This window comes from Pollicipes pollicipes, unplaced genomic scaffold (assembly GCF_011947565.3).
Source record: "Pollicipes pollicipes isolate AB1234 unplaced genomic scaffold, Ppol_2.1 Scaffold_6138;HRSCAF=7277_pilon_pilon_pilon, whole genome shotgun sequence".
NCBI classification, from domain to species: domain Eukaryota; kingdom Metazoa; phylum Arthropoda; class Thecostraca; order Pollicipedomorpha; family Pollicipedidae; genus Pollicipes; species Pollicipes pollicipes.
This window is the reverse complement of record NW_023596818.1, coordinates 19,917,364-19,934,213: the sequence shown is the minus strand read 5'-3', so window position 1 is coordinate 19,934,213 and position 16,850 is coordinate 19,917,364. Positions and strand designations below refer to the sequence as shown.

Below are 16,850 nucleotides of genomic sequence, written 5' to 3'. Positions count from 1 at the left end.
AATTTTGGTACTGTGCGCTGAAATAAGCTACTACAGCTGGTGATTCTCACTATAGCCATTCTCTCATGATATGTACTTGCAAATTATATTCATGATAATTTAAAGGCCATCCTAGCTCACGCTCGTTTGAAGCATGACTGCCCGTTAATTTTACCGCCCTCAAAGCTAGCAGCTCATTACGTTAAATCGTTACTTAACTGGAAAACTTGAAAGCGATGTAGATGAGAAGATCACTTCCGCAGACGTGCTGCACGTGGCAACAGGCGTTCTGGCAGTGACTGAAAGGTCATCTATCTTCAGGCAGTCTTTCTGATACATTCTACCTCCATATTACTTCTAGATCGCGGCGCATCACCCACGTCACGCTTGTTTGTAACCCACGCGTACATTCTCCTAATTGCCAACAAGCGCACTCAGGTCGTCTCCTGCCATCGCCGTCGGCCGATGGGTGAGGTTCCCTGGCCAGCGTTCATGCATGTTGTGAGCCGGCGGCGTCCGCCGACCGGCGAGGTTGCCTGGCCAGCGTCTAACGATGTTGTGGGCCGGCGGCGTCTGTGGACCGGCGAGGTTGCCTGGCCAGCGTCCAGCGATGCTGTGGGCCGGCGGCGTCTGAGGACCGGCGAGGTTGCCTGGCCAGCGTCTAACGATATTGTGAGCCGGCGGCGTCCGAGGACCGGCGAGGTTGCCTGGCCAGCGTCTAACGATGCTGTGGGCCGGCGGCGTCTGAGGACCGGCGAGGTTGCCTGGCCAGCGTCTAACGATGCTGTGGGCCGGCGGCGTCCGAGGACCAGCTGACGACAAAGAGCCAATCCCGGTTGGAATTTCATCTCGCCGGACCTGTGGACCCGACGGCGCAGCTGCCGGGCGCTGACGGCTCACATAAAAACGTGAGATATCGTTTCCGTAAACGCCAGTGGGCACTGACGGGACGAGGCCAGCTTTATCAGTGCTAAAAAGCGGATTAGTTCACGTGTCATAAATTCCCTTCTAAAGAAGCTGTGATGCAAGTCCGACCAAGCCTAAACCTATCCAACAAAAGAAAACATGTTGCTCAAAGGGTCACTGACGTCTGATACCTGGTGCTTATGAACATGGAAATCAAACTGCGTCCACCTCGCGATGCGACTGATGATCACCGAGTGATGATCACCGAGTGATGATCACCGAGTGCGTGAGCAAACGGGGTCTCCGACAGGTGCTGAGGCTTTCATTCACTTGCCGAGTGCGTGAGCAAACGGGTCTCCGGCAGGTGCTGAGGCTTTCACTCACTTGCAACCAGCAGTGTGCCGCATGCCATTATCATTATTGTCATTCTTAGGTAAATGTCGAATTATTCAGGCTCTGTTCGAATGCAATAATTCCATCTTTGTAAATTGAACTGGGGCTGAATGATTCAGTCTTGGGCTAGATCGCTATACCTGGCCATTTTCTCAAGCAGCTCACTCAGGTTCATAATAAAGGGGCACAAAGCCATGTTGTCGACATAGGATCGCAGGATGTGCAGTTGATTGCCGATTAAGGACTGCCGCACGGTGGTGGCGCCCCGAGCAGGAAACATGGCGATAATGCTGGATGATGATCTGGCGCTATATGCGTAGTGTGAACGTATGCATCCTTTCCATATAGTTGTTATGCAGGAACTACTAGGTACATCATGACCATTTTCTTATCAGTCATGACAGAAGCTATTTTCCTCTATTCTCATCTTTCATACAGCATTTCATTTATGATTTTTGCCACAACTGTGTATCAATTACCTGAGCTATATCTCGAATCACATGTAACGACGGTGTTATCAGGTACTTCTGTCGCAGGGAGCGAGTTCCAATAGGCACATGTACATGTACACCCCCAACAAAATCTCAGTCCTGCCGAACTGCCAATCAAAGCTTACTTCCACCCGACGGCAAGCCAACGGCAGCAGTCCACAGGTGGGCGGGCTGGTACATCCGCTTCCCTCGTCGGTTTAGACTGGCGGTGCCGCCCGCCGCCCGCCCGCGGCCGGCCGCCCGTGAACAGCGGCGCACGTTGCCGTCGGCTCCTCCCAGGGCGCAGATCGCACTGTTCCGGGTGAAGCGTTTATTGACGCTCCCCAACCGTCTAGAGAAGGCCGGCCGACGTCAGCGTCTCCTGCGCCCAGCCGCCAGCTGCCCCTTCCCACTCAGCTGCGCTGTTGTCCGAAGAGTTGGCCGACGTAATAGTTGGCCGATGGTTGGACGGTATCCATTTTTTTTGCTTTGAACTTGCATTGTGTGGACGTTGGAACCTGTCCATCCAAGTTCATCGGTGACCTTTTAAAATTGAACAATCGCTTGCACCTGCAGTTGCAAGCAGATTGCAAATTCAATATCCTCTCAGTTCGTATAATTCGTTTAAATAAAGCACTAAATAAAAGCACTTGGCAACTAATGGCTTCTCGAGCTGACCCCCCCCCCCCCCCCCCAAGTGATCTCGGCACAGTAATGCTGGGCACACTGTGCGAGCATCAGGCGGAGTGTGTATTACCCTGCATGTGTATGTTCTTCGCCTATACGGGTCTGTTGCGCTCCAGAACTGTTCTGGAGCTAAACGTGTCCTGGTTCCGTAGCAAACGTGCGCGTGGACACGCTCATAGATGTTATAAAATAGCTCATAGATTGTCAAATAAAGTGAAGATGCTCGCCGCTTCGAATCGTGCAAAGCATACGATAACAAAACCAACGCATACAAAAACAGCGTCTTAAGCGTTTTACCTCAACTCGCAACAGCTAGAGCGCATCCTTCATTCACTGCCATTCGGCAGCGAATCAGAACCCCCTGACGCGCACACCTGCGAACTGTACCCCTCAGGACCCGGCCGGCCGAGCCTGGGCGGTCCGTTCCGACGTGCTATACCCCGCGGGATCCGGTTGGTCGGGCCCGGGCGGCCGTCCCGACGTGCTGTACCCCGCGGGACTCGGCCGTCGACACCGCGCAACGCTGTCGGTGCCCGCTCTTGCAGCCAGAGCCCAGCGAGCGAGCCAGAGCGCTGTTTACGGTGGCGGGCCGTCTGCACCCGGTACGTGTGAGACGACCTGTCGGAAATCGCTTCACGGCGGTCTGCTTCGTCCGCCGCTGTGAGGTGACGACTGGCGCCGCCCTGCGCACAATCCTCGTCACCTGACACATGCAGCACCAGATGGCTTCCGTCCGCCGTCGCAGCCGGCCCGGATCCATGGTCTGATTCAGACGGAGGGAAGTCCGCCGGCTGAGGCCGCGCAAACAAACATTCTGGACTCCCCTTCGCCGTAGCTGCGACAGTTCAGCTTCCAGGCTGATGGCCAAAGAAAATGGCCGTGGGTGCCCAATGTCGCAATACCCGAGGACTCCCACCCGCCAGTCCGAAACATAGGGCGCACAGCAGTGTGTCCTGTGTAACAGCCTGGACTGTCTCACCGGTTTCATCTCTCCTTTTGCACTAGAAGTGACTAGAAGTAATCACGGCCCTATGGCCCTGTCTTGTACCGTTTATGTTTTATGTTTGTTTTACTTAACATTACACAGTAATGTTTAACTTCAGTGATTACGGAGCCCACCGAAACTCAAACATGCCATTCCCTCGCCGAAGGACGAAAGTCTAGACCAAAATTCGCCGCAGTCCTGGACAGTCCTGTCCGTCAAATGACCCTGGCATATGCTTAAGACGCATTCATTAGACTTTGCTGATGCTCCCAACCTAGCTGTGCAAGTTTTAGCTTGATCAGACCGTCGATAACAGAGCGTTCGGCTCTCTCCCCCTCCCTCTCTCCCTTCTCTTTTCCTTCCTCAACAAGCAGTCTTGTCTTTCAAAGTTGTGTGCATTTCGAGTGTACACAAACAGAAAAGATACTCTTGATGCCTTATTTATACCTGATAGGGAAACGACTGGAACATAACAAACCTATTTTTTATTCAGACGGAACTCATCCCACAACTCATTTTCTGTGCCTTTGGTGGCTAGTGATATTTGCATGCATTCCAGGCGTCAAAAGTTTAATATTTTAATGTTCCTTTGTCATGCTTTATCTTGTAAATTTAAAAGCTTACGAGGTCGAGATGACACATATGCAGACTGAATTTCCCACATTGCCCCTTGATTCATTATCATGATGGTGAGAAGTCGTACAATACACAGAGTTTTCTAATACTGCACATTTCATCGATCCCTTCATGTCCATGAACTACCGCAAACGTGTAGTCTGCGATGCCGTACCATCGACTGGCGCGCCTGCGACCCAAAAACAGCGCGCAACTGTCATGCGTGCAGCACAGCTTCTCCGTGGTTGTGTCGGAGCCTCTCAATGGCAAACTAACGGGTGAAGAAATGCGTGAGTGAATCCTGTACAGCGAACTGACACAGTTACGAGCAAGGGCACAGACCGAGATCCTTTGAAGTATGCCAAAACGGTACTGCTCGGCACGAGCACAGCCGGCAAACCCTTTGCAGCCCATCATATCCTGTTAAACACTGCTCCACGTTATGTTCGGCAACAGGCAGCACGCAAAAAATACGCTGCGAAGTTTTCAGGCATGTTCACGAGCCTCGCACATGTGATTTTGCACCCATTATTAACATGCCTTGTTTTCATACAACAAAATTAGTGCTTACGGCAACACGTCACGGGGACCTCCGAGCAGTAATAGTCGCAGGACAACCGTGGACTGGAGCTGCTGCTGGGGCCAGCGCCCCCCCCCCCCCTCCCCCCGCCCCCATGCAACACGTCACGGGGACCTCCGAGCAGTAATAGTCGCAGGACAACCGTGGCTGGAGCTGCTGCTGGGGCCAGCGCCCCCCCCCCCCCCCGCCCCCATTTACAACTCAAGAGGTTTTCGAACAGACCAGATTATTTTGGGCTTATTGCTATAGGAATGGCCTCAGGGCAAATTCGTCGTCATTGGGGCTTTACGACGCATCCAGCTGCTGAGGCTATATGGCGTCGCCTGTCTCTCACCCTGGCAGGAAGGGCGAGCACTCAGCTGCTGAGGCTATATAGCGTCGCCTGTCTCTCACCCTGGCAGGAAGGGCGAGCACTCAGCTGCTGAGGCTATATAGCGTCGCCTGTCTCTCACCCTGGCAGGAAGGGCGAACACTCAGCTGCTGAGGCCATATGGCATCGCCTGTCTCTCACCCTGGCAGGAGGGGTGGGCACCGTGGGGAATCGCTGAATGCATGTTTTCATACGAGGCACGAATAAGCCATCAGCGTATCCATTCGGTTTGTAAGCTCGCAAATACCTCACAACTATGGACAAACGGAACTACTTGTTTGGACGTGATGGACTCGGCAGATTTCTCAAAATCCCCATCAGAGGGATATCGATCGGACACCTCTGCGAGCGTCGTAATAATCCAATCCACATGCTTGCGGAGATGGGGCCGGGCAAATGCTGCATCTTGCATCTGGCAATCAAGTCAGGATCATAGAAACACTCCTTTCCAAGAACACTTGACTAATTCGTGGAATTAATCATGAATTGAATGTCCTAGATGTGACCGGAGTTCCTTGCTCGTTTCCTTCTCAACGTGCATACATTTATATATATATATATATATATATATATATATATATATATATATATATTGGAGTATGTGTCCCGTCTGAGCTTCGTTTGAGTCGCCCATCCCAAATAACATAAGATGTAATAAGACGATATGAATCCAGTGATGTTTAATTTCGTCCCACAATAAGCTTACCAGACTGTCAAAGGCCTAGATAAAATTCACGGATCACCTAAGAACAGCAACGCAGCACAGATACGGTGGTCACCATTGCACAATTGCGATAGGCCTCTCTCAAGCTCCTACATACCTGAACCACCGTGGACCCTGTCGAAAATCATTCAGGCATCAAATGGGGATCATTCCGCAAGTCACGAGCATCGTCGGCCTCGCCCGCTGCGTCGACTATGGGTGCCCAGGTTTCTTGAGCGAGAGATTCGCGCCGCGCGAAGCCGTTCAGGCGCACCTAGAAGCTTGGATGTCTATGGCCTTATCAATAGCCATTCAAGAAGCGCATAATGTTAGAAACTAGACAGCGCAGAGCGAAAATACTGCCGAACGATCGGCCCCGCTTCATGCCTAAGCCACGCCGGGAATCTTGGCTCCCTTTGGTTACCCGCGAGGCTTCGGACTGCTCACCTAGAACACACCAATTACCGGTCTCTGCGCAGAAATCCTGTGGTAGCTGACCAGACGGGCGTCTCCGCGGGCGCCGCTCGCCTGTCCGTGCCGTGAGGGTGCGCTGCGGCTCAGGTCAGCACAGCGCGAGCCGGCTCGGGCACCTGCCGCCCGACACGCGAGGCCGAGCAGCGGGCGCCTCAGCAAGCGTCACACGCGGGGGGACGACGGCGATGCGAGAATTCGGGACGGCGAACGTCACCGCGGAGTCGCCGGCCTAATTTGGCGGCGGGAGGGCGCCGCGTAATCAGCTTAGGCATGTTGGAGGCTGAGAGCATTGTGTAATCCTATAACTCTCTATCATCTCGCCCTGTTATTTACAACACGGGTTGGACAATCCAGCCCGCCCTGCCATATAACGCCATAGCCTCGTGCCGCCCGTCTCATTCTCGGCCGACGTACGGCCAGCATGGTGTCCTACCACGGGTGGCGTTTTACATCTCTTTGGAAAGACCGCACCCGCCCTCATGTTGGGCTCAGCATCCTTAATGCTTGGCTACACTTCATAAACTTTCACGGAAAAGTAACAAAACAGACCGTCATGTCTGGGGATTATTTAGTTGCCTCCTTCCTTTGTGGATATTTTTGGCTCCACTCCCACTGCGTCACGCATACCATTACTATGAGCGAAGCGGTTACTATGAGCGCAGTCATGAAGCGCAGCTATGAAGGGCAGTGCGTGACCGGTGACGGTCTGCCCATGACCGGTGACGGTCTGCCCATGACCGATGACGATCAGCCCGTGACCGATGACGATCTGTCCATGATCGATGACGGTCTGTCCATGACCGGTGACGACCTGTTGGTGACAGGTAACGTTCTGCCCATGACCGGTGACGGTCTGCCCATGACCGGTGACGGTCTGCCCATGACCGGTGACGACCTGCCCGTGACCGGTGACGGTCTGCCCGTGACCGGTGACGGTCTGCCCATGACCGATGACGGTCTGCCCGTGACCGGTGACGGTCTGCCCATGACCGATGACGGTCTGCCCATGACCGGTGACGGTCTGCCCATGACCGATGACGGTCTGCCCGTGGCCGGACGGCGACTTCGCCGGCGGGCCAGCGCGGTGCGACGCTCACACCGCGGAAGAGGAGCGAACTGACCGCGCGGCCTGCGGCCGCAGTGCCCCCACAGGCGGGTCTGGAGCGTGGCCGACAGCGGCACCCGCCTGCTGTCTGAGCTCCTCATAACGCGGGCGCGGGTTCGTGACAACAGATGTGTTTTCATAACTTTGGCGGGGTCCGCCGGGGTCCGGTGCCATAGTTAACCGCCGTTGCGGATCTTCATCGGTCGTGGGCATGTCGAGACGGCGAAACCCTGCGACGTCTGGTCACTGGGTTGCGAGCAGACAGGATTAAACAATCAGGAGCATTGGAGACATGACGGGGACCATAAGTTCTCAATGGAGTCCTTATGGACGCGAATGTTTGCGCGTGGTGTTTTGGGTGGAGACCAAATAAACCAAAGATAGCTCAGCTTGGGGAGCCGCCTTCTATTGCAATCACACCACGGCCTTTCCCATTCAAAGACGACGCTTTGAACTGTTCTGCAACGATACTGAAGTATATTCGAGCGCTGAGACCGGTTGCTGAGGATCGCGAGTGATTTAAAGTTTGAAAATGAGCAAGAGCGCCGGCCGACCCTAATGTCCTGAATATATATTTAGCTCACTCGACAAAAGCATGGCCAGTATGTATAACATGACATGGGTGATGAACACCTGTCAGCATTCTTCGTCGACGCCTTCATCAGGCCTCATCCTACGCACATCACGTGCCCTTGCACCGTTGTAGCCTGATGACCAAATCGTTAGATGCTATTGGACTGGTGCTTAAAGGACGGCTCATTGGACTAACCTGACTGCCTGCATTGCCATGATGTCGGAGGCGAGCTGTACAGCGTTTACACAATTCAATGTCCATTTATGGGTTAGGAACTTCGGCCAGTAGCGTGCACCCACATTCCAGCATGCATGCCTATCAGCAGTGTAACACAGAGCCCGATGTTACTCTGCCGCGCCCACCAGTGCAAACTGCTCTACTCAAAGTCCAGCGTCCTCGAAGCCCTGTCCGAGCCATCCAGTATCCAACCGGTGCACAACAAGGTGGTCTGCATCAACAAGCCCCGGTCGTAGACTGCTGAGCCGGACGGGTGCCCTTCCGGCGCGGCTCAGAACCCCGGCCAGAGACGCGCGGCGGCCGCTGCAGGGCGTCTTCGGTCAGCCGCTGCGGACAGGCTGTTTGACAGACCATTTAGGGACGGCTGGCTGGAGCCGTCCTTCGAGAGCCCCGGCCCAGAGACGCGCCGCGGCCGCTGCAGGATGCTGCTCCATGAGCCGAGCTACGCGATCATGGCCGCTCACTGCGGCAGCCAGGACGTCCCCCCCCCCCCCCTCCCTCCCCCCGGCGGATATCGGGTATTTGTGTAAGGCGTCTGTCAGCGGACAGGACCTCTCCGCCACTGGAGTGGCAGGCACAGCGGGAGCCCTCCACATGCCAGCCATCGCATGCATGCAATCCCACACATCATTACAGCCGGCTCCCGTTCTTCTGAGCTGACGGGCTTTGCGCCGCACCGTGCAAGTGGCTTTGCAGGAGCAAAGACATTGCTGCAGACGCTTCGACCACGGCCGCCTTCGGCGCTGCTCGCAGTGGCTGCCGGGGAGGGACAAGCAGGCGCACTGCTAACGCGCCCTCGACGGTCGCCGGGAGAGGCAGTAAAGAGGACCCTGGCCGGAGAGGCGAGCAGCGCCCCGCCTCGCCTCCACGGAACAGCCGCCACCTCCACGATACGGGCGTACTGATCGGCAACCCAGGGGGTCTACAAAACTGCCACGCACCACCATCCGGCCGGCTCCCTGCCAACTCGATCGGCACCTGCCCTCTAGTACTCAAGCTCGGTTTGTTCGCTCTTTGCTTTTTTGTCGTTTTTTGTTTTGTTTTGTTAGGGCCGTGCAGCCATGCAGGAGGACTATATACGATGCTCTTTACTAGATATAGCTGCAACAGACGTAGCTGCCGTAGCCAACGGCTTCTGTCGTTGCGATCTCCCAAGCCGGCTTCGGCGTGGAAACCGTCGCACACCCGCTGGTCAACCTCTTATATCGTAACATGCTCCAGCTGATCCCGCAGAATAACGTCATGCACTTCTGATCATGGTACGGTGATGGGTGCGGCTTGACAGCCTTACAGTGGGCTCCCTCCGACCCGTCGGCCACGAGGAATGCTGTCAGCAACGGACGAACTCCATGCCAAATTCGGCACCAGGTTTGTCCTGTTTATAAGCAAAGCCGGCGGGGACAGGAGCGAACGGAGGTTCGCTCACGCACTCGTCAGTATAAACAGGCTCAGCGGGAGGCCGAGCTGCTGAGGAGAAGCCAGCTTTTTGGAGAGCACAAGCACGTGTTGTCCAAAACAGCACGCGGCGTGTGGGGGAGCGTGGCAGCTGACGTGGCGAGTATGGGCGCCGGAATAGAAGCGTGCGTCGTCGCGGACCCACCTGAGGCTCACAGAGACACACAGACAGAAGCTACACGAACAGCTACGCCAGTCAGAAAGCTATGCCACTCTAACTACAGACATATATTTAGCCAATACCATCAGCACGATACCTACGGCACGCGCGCTGCGAGCATACGTGACGTTACAACTGAATTGCTGGCGAGAGAGCTGTGTAATGTCTACACACGCTACGCAAGCCGGCATCATGCTCTATCGGCTGCCTCGAAGGGCAGGCGGCAGCTGGCCGCGTCCAGTCCGCCAGCACGGTCGGCGGGCAGCTGGCCGCGTCCCGTCCGTCAGCACGGTCGGCGGGCAGCTGGCGGGCGGTCAGCACACGTGCCGCCACCTCAGCCGTCAGCGCGTGACTGCTGCTGATGATCTAAACGGTTTGCTTCGCTCATAGCCTGAGCGCACGCTAAAGCACATGGTGCGAGCCGTTCTAATACAGGCTGCTGTCACTCGGCAAATGCTGTAAACGGAAGGGGAACTTCTTCGGAAAGATTGGCGGTTGTATTTGCACTGGCTCGATGTCCATCCACAAGCCGGCTCTTCCTGTTCTCAGCTCGTTACAATGGTCGGTAAGTTCGGTTCGTCACAACACAATATGTCAGATACTATAAACGTACGAAGTCGAACTATGAATTGAATAATTGTGCAGATTTAAACAATGTGTCAAACCCAAATTTCGCATAAGAATTGTTCGTACTCGACTGAAGTGGCAAGTGGGATTTTACGACATTCTACAAAATAACCTGGCCACCATGCTCAATCCATGACAGGGGGGGGGGGGGGGGAGCTCGGACTCCTCCAAATATATGTGAAGCTCTATTTAAGGCTATACATAATGAATGTGTCTTCAGCAATCAGCTCAACCATCTTTCGGCATCCCTTGCTGCTGGTGGCATGTGAGTTTGCGCAGGCAACACGCATGACTATGCAGTTGAAAAACGAGACTTCCCGAATAATTCGTTTTCCAGAAACGAGGTCCCCCGCCGTAAACACGACCGATCGTCCATAAAGCGTTACGGCCCAGCTGACGAGCACACGGCCGAGATTTGCGGCTCTAAAGGGCACAGGTGCCACGCTGTTGGTGGCAGGCCATGACCTACTATGACAGCATCGCGTTGCCGACGGCTACACCGGCTCAGCTATCACCGCTCCGAAGATCTCAGAGGTTGCAAAAAGAAAGAGGACCGATGTCCGATTTGAGTGTGAGTGCTGCCGCCGAGTGATTCATTACGCTTGTATCTCTTTTTGGGCATCACATGTGGCTTACTTTCGCCCTAAGTTCTCTTTTTACCGAGCAATATTTTCCAATGCTGTGTCTCGACGCGGACTTTGAGGAAGTAAGTGTGCGATAATGCCTCCATGCTGTGTTTTGGCCAATGACACTTTTGTAGACGACAAAGCGTAACACTAGGAAATATTTCAGTTGTCCGGGATTTGCTAAGGTTGAATGAACCACAGAAAGCTGACTGTTGTACTCGTTATGGAAAAGTAAAATTAGTAAACTTCGTGGCAGTCATAGCCGTTACAGCGTCTGAAATATGCCAAAGCTCTTATTGGACCCCCTACAAAGGCCATGAACGAAATGCCCACATTACTATCGCATTTTTATTTGTATGAGTTGCGATATATAAAGAGGCTACGCTTCGTTAATTACTAACGGCGCGGATGCGGACACGAAATATAATAACCCGATTGACCAAAACACGCTTAAGCCGGGGAAAAAGCAAACATTCCAGTCCCAAAAGGGCTCATCGTCCCCGCGCTGGACTAATAACAGCGATCTGCTACAGCTGTACTTAGCACAGCGAGACACGTTATTCTGAGCTCTCCCAGCAGCGCACATCTCCTCCAACAACACCCGATCCCGACAACAAATGTCAGGCCCTGTTGATATTCACCAACTGAAAGCACATTCCCACGGCCTGAAATATCCAACGCATCGCGTCCACCATAAGTAATCACCATACTTGGTTCTCGAATAAGCTCAGTCGATCGTCGTTAAAGTGCTCACTGTTGAAGCTATTGGGGCGGCCACGATCGTAATCACCCTACATCCTTGCGGAGCCCTTTTGTCTTCATCACACCTCTGATTGTTACCCCGCTTTTGTGGACTCGCCCGGCAAGATTCAACAAATGGATACATAAATACGCCCTTGTTTCACGACCGCGCCTGTCTTATCAACCAGTTAGCGTTAGTAACCCAGCTACATGTACCAACACGGTAATGTCAGCCCTCCATTGCCATCTGATGAGACACTGCCCAACGTAGTGCGCTCAAGCAACCATTTTGTAACGCTACATTCAGACTTCGGCGGCTAAGGGGCGGAGGGGGGGGGGGGAGAAGGAACCATTTGGTCGGTTATAGGGCCGCAACACGCGCTGAAAGACGTTCTGCCACGTGCGATACAGGACTGGAGAGCTGACATAAATGCCACCAGAGGTCAGTGTTCTTCTGCTGTCCAGAACAAGGAAGCGCCCTGAGGAAGGGAACGGCCGGAAGTATTTTCGAGTTAACAGTTCCCGTGCATCATTATAAGGTTGTCAATATTTCACGAGAGGTGAGAAGATCATGACCCCGCTGCCTCTGGTTCCTACAGTCATGCTACTATCACTGCAGAGGCACGCAACCCACGTTAAGCCCTTAAGTAATTCTCATCTTAGCAAAATGCTCATCGCTACTTAAAACAAATAACTCAGACCACATGCAGCAAACATCAAAGCACAGCCGATAGACACACAACCTTGACAGGCTTGCAGAAAAGCTGAATAAATAATGGGGCAGAAAATCAGCGGGCGAGAGTGGTTTGCAACACTAAAACTCACGTAAGATGTTTTCATAAGCCTCCAAGCATTGGCATTGTATGCTCCAGTTTCCACGAAAATGTTTTGCGGCAGCCTTCATGTGCACCAAAAACGTCTCCCGCTGACAAAAGCAGGGCCGGAAGCCTTCGACAGCACGTTAAAAAAGGCACATTGAACGGGGCGCGCCGACCCCAACTGACCGCGGCCACGCACCGCTGGCCACGGCGTCAAGCGCAGGCAACAAAACAGGGACGGCAGTCGGCGACGGCCGAACACAGCGTCACCCACCTGATGTGCATCATGGTGTGGATGGACAAAATGGTGCCGAGGCCGAAGAGGAAGCCGTTGAACTGGCAGAGCGCCTCGCCCAACACCCAGCGGCCCTGCATGAGCGTCACCAATGCCACCGGCATGTTCAGGGCGGCCACCAGCACGTCCGTCACCGCCAGGTTCACCAGAAACAGGTTCGTCCGCGTGCGCATGGCGCGGAACCGGCACACGCTCAGGATGACCAGCATGTTACCAATCAGGCTGACCACCATGAAGACGGCGATGATGGCGCTTCAAGACAATGACGAACGGCCGGCTGTACTCGTAGACGATGTGGTCCATCGGTACGAAGTAGGATGAGTTGCCGTAAAACTGCAGAGGCGAGTGAGCCGTGGGTTCCTCCATCCAGGTGGGAGCGGGGTCATGGGAGGTCACAGGAGCCGGCGAGGTCATATTCATTCCGGAGATCGGTCACGGTGGTCAACTGGGACAATCAAACGAGCGGGTTAAGCAAGGGTCAAGTGAGTGCGTTAACCGGTGGGCAAGGTCGCGGTGTGAACGGTGCGGAAGGTCAAGATAAGACAGGCAATGATGAGGGGCGCAGGGACCAGGTCACTGTCCCCCGCCGTGGCCCGTCGCTCTCGGGGAGCACGGCAAGACTGGCACGCGCCGAGGTAGGGACCGACGAGCACTGGCCACTCCTGGTGTGCCGCGCTAATGCAGCGCCGGGGAGAGCAGGGAGGGTCAGTCAGACAGAGCCGACCTTCCTCCCACTAGTCCAGCCTCCTCCTCGGCGCACCGAAGTCTCGCGGCACAACAGCGTCAACAGGGCGCCTGCTTCACGCTCTACAGGAGCCCCGGCCGGCGCGACTGCCACTGCCCGCCCGCTTCAACGCGCCTGAGCAGTGCACTGCAGTGTGCCGGCCGGCCGCGGCGGCCGCCGGGCGCGGAGGGGCGGCGCGCGCAGGCCCGGCCGCGCCGCGCCGGGCCGCTGAGGAACTCCACGAGCAACAGGATACCGGCGCGACTTTGCCGACGGGCGCGTGTCACACTTGCAGCTAAGCACTTTCGGCGGTGAGCGCGTGACCACTACTGGGTTCGTGGGGTCCGGTCCCTGGTGATCTAATCTGTCTGGCTAGCGCATCTGCTGGTGGTTCGCTCCGCTCTCCGCCACTTGAGCGCGGCGCTCGGGTCGCCTCTGGGACAAAAGTCGAGACGCTCGTACGGTCGCACCGGGGGCAATATCATCGTCACACACCCAGCCGGTAGTCACCCGGACACGCATCGAGGTAGGGGGGCGGGGGAGGGGGAGCGGAGATTGGCGGTTATCGCGCGGAACGCCTGATTTACGGGACCCGCCAGCAGAGGACGCGGGACCGCGCTCTTCCGACGTCAGAGGCGCGACGGGGGCGCGATAGCGGGGCGGTCACGGCGGCCGCCCCGAGGCCACGGCGCGGACCGCGGCTGGGGTGCCGGGAGGCCCGTCACGGCACCAGGCGTCGCCGTTGTTTGTCAGCCAGGTCGCACGCGCCGCAGAGCCACAACGTTATCGGCTGTTGGCTGTGTCTGATTGCCCGCGACCTGCGCGGCTGCATATCTGGACAGCGTTACGGACGGGGGAGGACCACCACCGTCGGGGAGGGAGCACCGCCCTCTGTGGAGGGAGTGCCTACCGCCTTCTGGGGGGAGGGGGGGAGCACCGCCTTCCCCAGTGATGCATTCGTCCTCACCAACGCCGTCAGAAAAGTGCAATGTTTAGGTAAGTATCTTGTTAATGGTCAAACCAAGAACAAGCGACATACGCAGACACACAGCGCCAGCCAGCGGCGAAGTTTTTTGTGGATTCTAGGCGAGATGACAATGGCCTTAAACTTATGAAAGCACATTGAAACAAAGCCGACCTACGCGGACGCCTCCAACCAAGCTGCAAACTGATCCAGCCCAAACTTCATACTGATCCGGCCCGAACACTCATCACAAAACATGAACGCCAGCAATGCTCGAAGTGCAACTATTCACAGGTCTCTAGCGCATCACAGCTGCAACACACGACGCCATCCGCCAGCTGACCGCAGCATCCATCGAATGCCTGTCTGGGGCGGCACGAGCCTATACTGCGCCGACGCACGGGCCTTTGTGGCTTGACAACAAATAACGGCGACAGCACGCAGAGCCACACCGTCGCCAGCACCGACGCGCTCGCCCCTACCCTACCCGCGGAGCAGAGCGGCAGGTCAGTCGGCGCTGCCCCACGCACGCCTGGACCTGTGTCATCAGCTGGAGCTGGGTGGCGCGGTTGGAGCAGCTGCGGTCGGCGGGATAGCGTGGCGTCTGTGGCGCGCCGCAGCTGGCTCCGACCGCAGAGGGCCGCCACGACCGGGACCGGCCCGGCCGGCTCAGCGCCGCCCGTCTGAAACACACAGCGATGGCGACGGCTCAGGATAGTGCGTCTGACGGGGTCCGCGCAGGCACCGGGGCTGTCCGGGTCAGGGTAGTGCGTCTGACGGGGTCGGCGCAGGCACCGGCGCTGGACGGGTCAGGGTAATACGTCTGACAGGGTCAGCGCAGGCACCGGGGCCGTCCGGGTCAGGGTAATGCGTCTGACGGGGTCAGCACAGCCGCCGGGGCCGGCCGACTCAGGGTAATACGTCTGACAGGGTCAGCGCAGCCGCTGGAGCTGGCCGGGTCAGTGTTGTGCGTCTGACAGGGTCAGCGCAGGCATCGGGGCTGCCTGGGTCAAGTGGATCTCCTGAAACGGTTACACGGCTTGACGATTACATTTTTAATGGTTCTAACGGTTGCACTTCTAACGCAGTTACTGCCGAAAGCTTAACCTTTACCATAAGCCTTCGAAGGTCACTTCCATTATTCTTCTATTTACTACTTATTTGCTTATTACTTATTCATTTACTATTTACTATTTATTTATTCATTGTTCTCCAATCACTTCTACGAGACAATGCTTCCTACCCAAAAACTCATACCACAAAACCTTTAACACGAGATAACACAAGACGTCTACCTTCTGATAATAATCGCTACTTAAGTCAATAGTAGCGCGACTAAAAAATAAGGCAAATCTCATACTCGACATCGCTTCTAACCCAATGACTGCTCATCCGTGACATCTCCACGACAGACCCTCCAACACAAGAAGGCTACACGACACACCTTACATGCAAAATTTTCAACTACCCGTTACTTCCAGTGCAATCACTTGTGATGCAAGAACTTCTAGACGATAATCCTTGTAATGGAAAAACTTCTGCGCGCTGCATGGAGCGGCCGCGGCCTTGCTGACAGCGCGCCGGTCTGAGGGCCGCGGGGATAGCAGCTTGAATCCCAGCCGCCTCAGTCGTTGATCTCCACAGGCAAAGGCGAGCCAACATAGAGTCAAGTCCTGCCAGCTCCACCCCTGACCTCTCTCAATTATTTACCGCGTCGGCCTCAATACTGGCAGGAGCGCGCCGTCTCGGCACCTCCCGTGGTGATTCAATCCGCCTCGCTTATTAAGTTCTAGCATTGGACACCACTACTACCCAATTACACAGGTCCAGTCAGGCTAGGTCAAATCACACCCCAGCTCGGAATCATGTGCATTAGGTACTGGCAGGCGGCCATGAAACGAAACGAATGCGTGGTGAGAAAAGATACGCCAAATTTTGAGTTATGGTCTCAAAATACTCCACGGACAGAATGTTGAAGAGCTTGTGAGTCGACACTGGTTCAGGGTTGCGGCGACCACTAGCCTGCCGAACTCAGAAGCAATGGTACGTGCCCAGCACTGGGGTCGGTCGTGGGCACTTTGAGCCGTTTCTTTCCATGCATCACCATAGGCTTGGTGCTTAGTTATCTCAAATGTGGGAGGGGGTTTCAAGACCCCTCCCCCCCCACCACCACCACCCAGGGCCCCCATAACGCGGCAGGACCAGCCCATATGGCCGACACGTTATCACCGGCTCCGCGATTGCCCTTTCATTACAACTACTGCTGCGTCGGGGGTGAAGGTCCAGTGCTAAACAATGCTCGATGCAAAGAACGCCATCCCACGAGCAGCGCCTGTCGAAACTAGTTGGCAAAGCCCTGCCC

At 55.4% G+C, this 16,850-nt stretch overlaps 1 protein-coding gene across 1 annotated transcript in view; it reads right to left on the bottom strand.

Annotated features, from left to right (window-relative positions):
• Positions 1 to 13,674, bottom strand: part of LOC119105425 (melatonin receptor type 1A) — a 40,635-nt gene extending 26,961 nt beyond the window's left edge. The window contains exon 1 of the mRNA XM_037228890.1: positions 12,780 to 13,674. Within this exon, the coding sequence (XP_037084785.1) occupies positions 12,780 to 13,033 (254 nt within the window). The 5' untranslated portion in view covers positions 13,034 to 13,674. The remainder of the gene's footprint in view (positions 1 to 12,779) is intronic.
• Between the last annotated feature and the right edge of the window lie 3,176 nt (positions 13,675 to 16,850).